Source organism: Hibiscus syriacus, unplaced genomic scaffold (assembly GCF_006381635.1).
Source record: "Hibiscus syriacus cultivar Baekdansim isolate YM2019G1 unplaced genomic scaffold, ASM638163v2 tig00000340_pilon, whole genome shotgun sequence".
Classification (NCBI taxonomy): domain Eukaryota; kingdom Viridiplantae; phylum Streptophyta; class Magnoliopsida; order Malvales; family Malvaceae; genus Hibiscus; species Hibiscus syriacus.
The window spans coordinates 13,665,544-13,673,336 of NW_024061783.1; the positions used below are offsets into that span (position 1 = coordinate 13,665,544).

General features: G+C 31.1%; 1 protein-coding gene across 1 annotated transcript; it reads left to right on the plus strand.

Moving 5' to 3' along the window:
- The first annotated feature begins 895 nt into the window (after positions 1-895).
- On the plus strand, positions 896-2,304 carry LOC120200129 (expansin-A10-like). The gene is made up of 4 exons (XM_039201038.1): positions 896-1,011; positions 1,304-1,461; positions 1,551-1,874; positions 1,931-2,304. Exons 1-4 carry the CDS (start codon positions 896-898, stop codon positions 2,227-2,229), a joined length of 897 nt encoding a protein of 298 aa, XP_039056969.1. The 3' UTR covers positions 2,230-2,304.
- Positions 2,305-7,793: the final 5,489 nt, after the last annotated feature.

The window sequence follows — 7,793 nt, forward strand, 5'->3', positions numbered from 1 at the left end:
GACCGTGAACCAAGTGGATTCCATGTGCTCCCTAACATGGTAGGGACCCTTCCATCCGTAATCAAATATTTTCTTTTCTTTTTAACATAAATTTAATGAAATCCAATTTCTTCATGTTTTACGAATTTATTACGATAACACAAATTAACTTATTTCAATGGTTTAAAGAATAATTATTGTTTATAGATGTTACGAATTCGAGCACAAGTAACTACAAGGATGATTGAGCGTTGATTATTAAATAATTGAGAATACTTAGAACATATATTACTTTACAATCACCTTTAACTTAATCATGCCTCGAGAGTTTATAGAAAATATTAAATCTCCACGTATGCTAATGATTTCAATCATCCATAATGATCATCAAATTGCTGACAAATGATTCTTTTTACTTACTCTCTCTTACTACATGGATATATACGTAATGAAATTTTAGTTTTTAAAATATTTCAACGGTGTCATGTAGTATTAAAATATTAGTAGGTTTTAAGACCAGATGCTCTTTGCTTTGAGGTTGGTAAGCTTTCCCTGTTTAGATAGCTGAAGATGAAGGTTCCGATTGTACTGAAAGACAAAAGGGGAATTTTTATTTTTCTACAATCAAAGCCATTAAAAATACATTCACATTTCAAGATCAGACCTGACGTTGTTATTAGTAAGTGTGTAAATGAATAGAAGTTCGACGAATTGTTCATGAATCTTTCGTATATTGTACTGTAATAACGAATTGTAGAACATAATCTGTGAAACCATAGCTGCAACAAGAAAAGATTATATCATCAAGGCTCTTTTAACTCCAAAACAGTAGTTTAGATGGTGCATAATGGACGTATACACCTGTATAACAGTAATCATATTGTTTTAGGAGTCTTCTCTTATTTATGGATAGTGAATGAGAAATGGCAAGAATAAGATAAAAAGGGGAGGGAGAAATGAATGTGGAGGTGGGGGCCATGAGAGGGTTGGTAGTGTAACTGGAACATTACCATGTGCAGGTTTTGATCCCTGGTAAACAGGGATGAATCGACAGGGTACTGGTGGATGATACGCTTTTAAAAAATTTAAATTTTCTTATATTTTAAGTTTTTTTCATATGTTTTATTGATTATCTGATTTCACACATTCTAAATTTTTTTTAACTTCACACTTACTAAAACTTTTAATAGAATTTCTTAAGTTCACTCCTAACATAAATTTTTACGTCTATCTTTCTATTCAACTCTACCGCCCCTACACTTTTCCCATTCATTTCCTATATAAACCCACAACTCAAACCATCAATCACTAAACACGCTACCCTTTTAGTTAACATTCACAATGGCAATGGCAGCACTGTAACTTCTCTTCTACTATTTATCTTCAACTTTTGCGTCTCAAGCGTCTTCGGTGACTACGGTGGAGGATGGCAAGGTGGCCATGCTACGTTCTACGGCAGCGGTGATGCATCCGGCACAATGGGTGAGTTTTAAACCAAAGTTTCAATTCCAAAAAGTGCAGTAATTAAGTAACATCAAATGGCTTAATGAATAATGCTATGCTATGTTCAGGAGGTGCTTGTGGATACGGCAACTTGTATAGCCAAGGGTATGGGACCAACACCGCAGCACTCAGCACAGCCTTGTTCAACAATGGGTTGAGCTGCGGTTCGAGCTATGAAATGAGGTGTGACAATGACCCTAAATGGTGCCTGCCCGGTTCCATTATCGTCACCGCAACCAACTTCTGCCCCCCTAACTTGGCATTGTCCAACGACAAAGGTGGGTGGTGCAATCCTCCCCTCCAACACTTCGACATGGCCGAGCCCTGCCTTCTTGCAAATCGCTCAATACCGCGCCGGAATCGTTCCGATTTCATTCAGAAGGTAAGCATCCACAATCCACACCCTTAAATCCATAAACATTCTTGATAATCAACAAGCATATTTACGTCGGTGTGAAGAAAGGAGGAATCAGGTTTACAGTCAACGGCCACTCTTACTTCAACTTGGTGTTGATCACAAACGTTGGAGGTGCAGGAGATGTCCATTCTGTGTCGATCAAGGGCTCCAAGACAGGATGGCAATCAATGTCAAGAAACTGGGGCCAAAACTGGCAGAGCAACTCTTACCTGAATGGACAAAGCTTGTCTTTCCAAGTCACAACTAGTGACGGAAGGACCGTCACCAGCTACAACGTGACACCTGGGAATTGGCAGTTTGGACAAACATTTGAAGGTGGCCAGTTCTAGAGTAGTTACTGGAAATTGCAATAGCCATGGTTGGAGACAGGGGAAGGTATTTGAGAAACCCTAAACCCAAATGGTGGCTGTCTATTGCTGAGGTGGTTAATTGGGCACCCGCTAGGCCTTTTTTTTTCTTCTTCTCTAAAGTGATTGAAGAAATTGTGGTCTACATGCAGTTTTAAGTAAAACACTGGATGAAGATATATGTATTCCATTGTTTTGGCTTTTGTTTATTTCATAGCCATCAACTAAATATCAAATGGAATATTGCAATGCTGAATGGATTTGATTATAGATCACAATCTCAACTTTCTTAACCTATTGGGTGACAACATAAACACACCGACTATGGCTCGTATCCAAGACCTTTAAAGATAATAACATTCTTTTTTTATTATTAGGGTCACTAGATGAGTTCATATTCGGCTTAACTTTGATTTTTAAAAGGATCCAAATTAAACTCACTCTCATGTTTAATTCTAGGATAAACTATCTATTTAGGTACCCATCTATTACCTTGTTTCTATTTCGGTCACTCTACTATTATTTATTTAAATATTTGTGCCTAACGTTTCGTTTTTGTTTTGGTAATCCGTCATTAGATCTGATAGTTGGCATAACGAAAGTGGTGACGTGACGTTGTATAATAATAGTTTTAATCCTCAAAACTTACACATTCTATTGAATTGGTTTTAATTTTTAAATAATTCAGAAAAATCTCAAAGTTTTAGGAATCTTTCGATCTGGTCTAACCTAAAATCGGAAAATCTCTCTCCCAAATCCTGATCGTCGTCTCCGCCCACTTGCTCATCTGTCGCTGTCGTCTCCACGCCGGTTGCAAATCCCGCAAATAAGTGTATTCTTCCCATTGATGAAACTGGTTTGTTAATGATTATACCCTTTACCACTGATATGGAGCTGAAACCTGCTGGAGTATGGACCATATACAATACAATATATTTATTTATATTTTTTCATATGTGATATACATATATCATATAAAGTTAAGAGACTCGATTTAAATTTAAAAATAATATACTACATACTTAATTAAAAAAAAATTAACTTTTCGAATCGAATTGAATTTACTCGCCCCTAAACCAACCTATGCAGCCGACCGAGTCAATGTTGGCCGGTGAAGTCGAAGGCAGTCAAAGGTAGGTAGTTATAATCATCAATATAAATTGGTGAAGTCCGTTGGTTTGCGGTTTGTGAAAAGAGTAATTGTACCCACCAAATTATAATTCGGGTAAATAAATTATATATTTAGTATCTAAATTATTAATTTTAATCTGTTTTAGTACTTAAACTTTTAATTTTTTCAAAATCATAATTACAATTTATTTTTTGTTTCATTTTAATACTCAATCGCTAAAAACTTAATGTGTTTCGTACATAAACTATCAGTTTTGATCCAGTTTAATACATAAATTTTTAATTTTTTTCAAAACTTAAGTATTATTTAGGTACTAAACGTGTTTTGGTACCTAGACTTTTTTTTTCAAAACTTAATGGCGATGTATTAAAATGAAACAAAAACTAAACTTAGGTATATCTTTTAAAACGAATCAAAACTGATAGTTTAAATACTAAATGCGTAGTTTACTCCTTATAATTCCCCACCTCTATTTGTATTAGTTAACAATTATTTTTGTCTCCTACAAAATAACTTAAATATGAAAATATAAAAAAAATTAAAATTCCAAATAATAAATTAACTGGCGTAACTTAAACATAAAATCAATATATCATTAAAAAAAGTAAAAAAATATTTTTTTAAAATTATAATTACTCATCTTTTTCCTCACAGTTGATGGCGTCAAGCAATATTTTATTCAAAACTTATTCATAATATTTAATATTAAAAATAGTAGTATACTATAATAAACTAAAAAAATTGAGATATCATAATATTATATTTCAAAAAATTAAAATCAATATTTAGTATTTTTAATGTTTTTAGGGCCCAGGCTAAACAAATTAGGGATTGGCACGGGACAAGATAGGTCGGGTTTTTGGCCGTCCCGACCCATATACGAAATCATATTTCTTATACACGGCCCCATCCCGCCTCGATGAATTTAGTTTTTTTTTTGTTCTGAACCCGTTCTGATTTTTAGACTAAAACCTCGACCCAATCTGATTCGAATATATTAATATTTTAAAATAATATATTTTATAATAATATATTTATAATTATTTATTATATTTTAAACTATTAAAATAATATATTTTATATTTTTAATAATTAAAGATCACATCTTAATAATATAAAATTAAAATATCTAAAATATTAAATATATTTTATATAAAAATTATAAATTAACAGGTCGGGTCGAATAAGAGATTTTTCATCTTAAACTCGACTCTGCCCTACTCATAACTTATATACTACATAACTCGTCCCGAGCTCCAAAATTTCGGGGAAAAATCTGTCCCTTTATGGTTGAGTCAGATCGAGACCGATCGAATTCGAGTATTTTAACTATCCCTAAAGCAAATAGAAAAGAAGAAAAAATTAAGTGTACAAGTCAAAGAAATGAGGAATGATGGCATGTGCCATGTTGTTTTTACTTCACCACTAACATGGCCAACGTCTATCCAAACACATATCATGTCCTTTTGCTTTGGTGACGTCGTTGTGGATGGCTATGGGGTTTCACAATTTATCACTTGTTCCATGCATCTAAAAACTATACTTTTTTTTCGGGTTATTCTATCATGGGACAGTTTAATATAAGATTAATTTAAGATGATTTTTAATTTAAAATGTTATAATATTTAACTTACAAACTTATATAAATTTAAAATATTTTCGATGATTTAAGGCTTACAACATAAAATATTATGAAAAATATAATATTTTCTGTTGCAACAAAAAATATTACTCTATTCAACTTAAAAAGTTACGCTTTGATAAAATTTTCTATTGCAATCGATTTCTACTATTTTTTAGTCTTAACAAAGAGCTAATTACATCACATCTCTCCAAACTATAATCCTCATTTTAAATTAGTTCATAAAATTTTGAATATTTCAATTTCATCCCTAAACTATAACTTATTTTAAATAATCCTTAAACTTTTGAACATTCTACTTTCATCCCTAAACTATGACTCTTTCTAAATTAGTCCCCAAACTTTGAATCTTCCAATTTTCCCCAAATTCATACAAATATGATTAGTATATATACATAACTTGGACTAGCGATTTTATTAAAAAGGGATGTGATTAGTATATATACATAATTTGGGGAAATTGGAGTGTTCAAAAAGTTTGGGGACCAATTTTAGAATGAAGGTTATGTTTTGGGATGAAATTGAAATGTTTAAAAGTTTGAGGATTAATTTAGAATAATAATCATATTTTAAAGATGAAATTAAAATATTTGAAAGTTTAAGGACCAATAACTGCTTTATTTTAACAATTTCTTAATTTTTAACTCTATCAAGAACTTTATATATTTTCTTCATCTTCAAAGCTTTTCTTCCATTGATTTTTATAGAAACCCCTTCAATAATGTTTTTTTCTTCGATTGAGATAAGAGTTTTTTCTATAATTGAGATACGATTCTGTCTTCTAATCACTTATTTGAGTGATTTTGTTTTTTTAGATCAGAATTTGATTTTTTAAATATAATATTTATTTTTTTAGATTTTTTATACGATATTTTAATCTAAAATGATGATTTTTTATTAATATTCGTTTTCTAAATAATTTTAAACTTAAGTGAATTTCTCCTAGGTATTCTTAAGTGATTTTTTCTGAATTTGCTTTGACAAATCAAAATGAGAGCTCTAAGATTTAATGATTTCTCCTAGGTATTCTTAAGTGAATTTCTAAAAATTCATGATATGCGATATGGTGTTGATTAGAATGAAGTTTTATTACATATAGACAGGGATAAAGTTAGGATTAAATATTGACGGGTCAGAATATTGAATTTTTAAGAAAAATGTAATCACTTATTAGTTATTTAAACTCAAAATTCAGAAGACAATGCCTATTTGTATAATATTTAAACTTACAGTGACCTAAATTTTTATTAGACTAAAAAATTTGAGAACATGAGATTATCCATCTTTATTCCGATCCCTACTTAATTAAATATTTAATAAATTTTATATTTATTTTTACATGAACCAAAATAATAGTATACCAAATTTTATCGAATATATAAATTTCTAGAGGGGCCGAGGCCCTAAGGGAGCTTCGTCCCTGCGTATAGATATAAATCTACAATTCGTACAAATATATAAGGTAATATATGTTCAAATATAACTTTTAACCATTTAACATTGATCGCTTGTACCCCGACATTCCTAGTGTTTAGATTGTTGGATGTTTGAATTTGTTTGATGGATTATGGATTATGGATGTTTGAACTTATATATATTTGGTTTGGTTAAATTTATTCATTATTGCATCATTTACATCATGTTAGATATATGACCAATTTTGCCATGTCATATTGTTTATGAATATTGATTATGAAACTAATGGCTAACGTTTCTCTTGATTGTTATCTTAGCAGCTTAAGCTATATATATTTATCATCAATTGGCTAAATAATTTCAAAACCTTGTTTAAAATCTTTTAAAAGTCTTTTTGATTTAACAAAAAGGGGGAGAAATGTTAAAGTGTTTTAAAGGGGAGAAGTGTTAGAGTAAGGGGGAGTATTTCAAAACTTGATTTCAAATCTTAAAATACTAAAATGTTTTGTTATATCAAAAAAGGGGAGATTGTTGAAAACATTTTGATATTTCGATATAACAAATTAAGATAAATGAATTTTAATATTTTTCAAAAGATTTTCTAAGTATATTCGATATAATTATTTGAATATCAAAATATTACTCCAAATCTTTCAAATGTCATTTTTAATCCTTACTCAAGTGTAAAATAAAGTTTTAAACTTAAAATAATTTCAAAACAATTTTACAAAATATTTCGAACCATTTCAAGCCAAAAATTCCATCTTGCTCAGAGGGAACCGATTCCCCTGAATGGTGTTTGGCTCCGAGAAAACAGAATGCTCGGAGGGAACTGATTCCCCCCCAAGGTACCGATTCCCCCTGTTCAACGGTCGAAATATTTAAATTTTACACTTAGGGAACCGATTCCCCAGAGGGGTACCGATTCCCCCCACGCTCCAAGTGTTTTTAATTTGATTTCACACTAAAACGGCTCTATTGACTCCACTAATCATCCCCAACGTTCAGAATCATTTGAAGGTGTATTTAAACAAGCTTAGAAGCCATTGATCAACAACAAGAAACAAGAATCAACAAGAATCAAGAGAGAATCAAAGAGAAAGCATCAAACCTCAAGTTTGAGCATTTTCAAGCCTATTTCATTCAATATTCATTTTTGCTTTCAAGAACACTTATTGTTCTCAATTGTATTATTCTTGAGTGTTCTTTCTTGTTCTAGAATTATGCAAACATCTTGCCTTGTGAGGATTTCTTATAAGTTTGCAAAATTTGTATTGTCTCTTTGGGAGAGAGTGTTCTCATAATTTGGGGTATAATTCTTGAGGGATTTGTAAGGTTACTCTTTGTCCTCAAAAG

Coding starts and splice junctions, on each gene's coding strand:
- LOC120200129 (XM_039201038.1), top strand. CDS start 896: ATGAGAAATGGCAAGAATAAGATAAAAAGGGGAGGGAGAAATGAATGT. Junction 1,462..1,550: donor TGATGCATCCGGCACAATGG/GTGAGTTTTAAA, acceptor TGCTATGTTCAG/GAGGTGCTTGTGGATACGGC. Junction 1,875..1,930: donor CATTCAGAAGGTAAGCATCC/ACAATCCACACC, acceptor AGCATATTTACG/TCGGTGTGAAGAAAGGAGGA.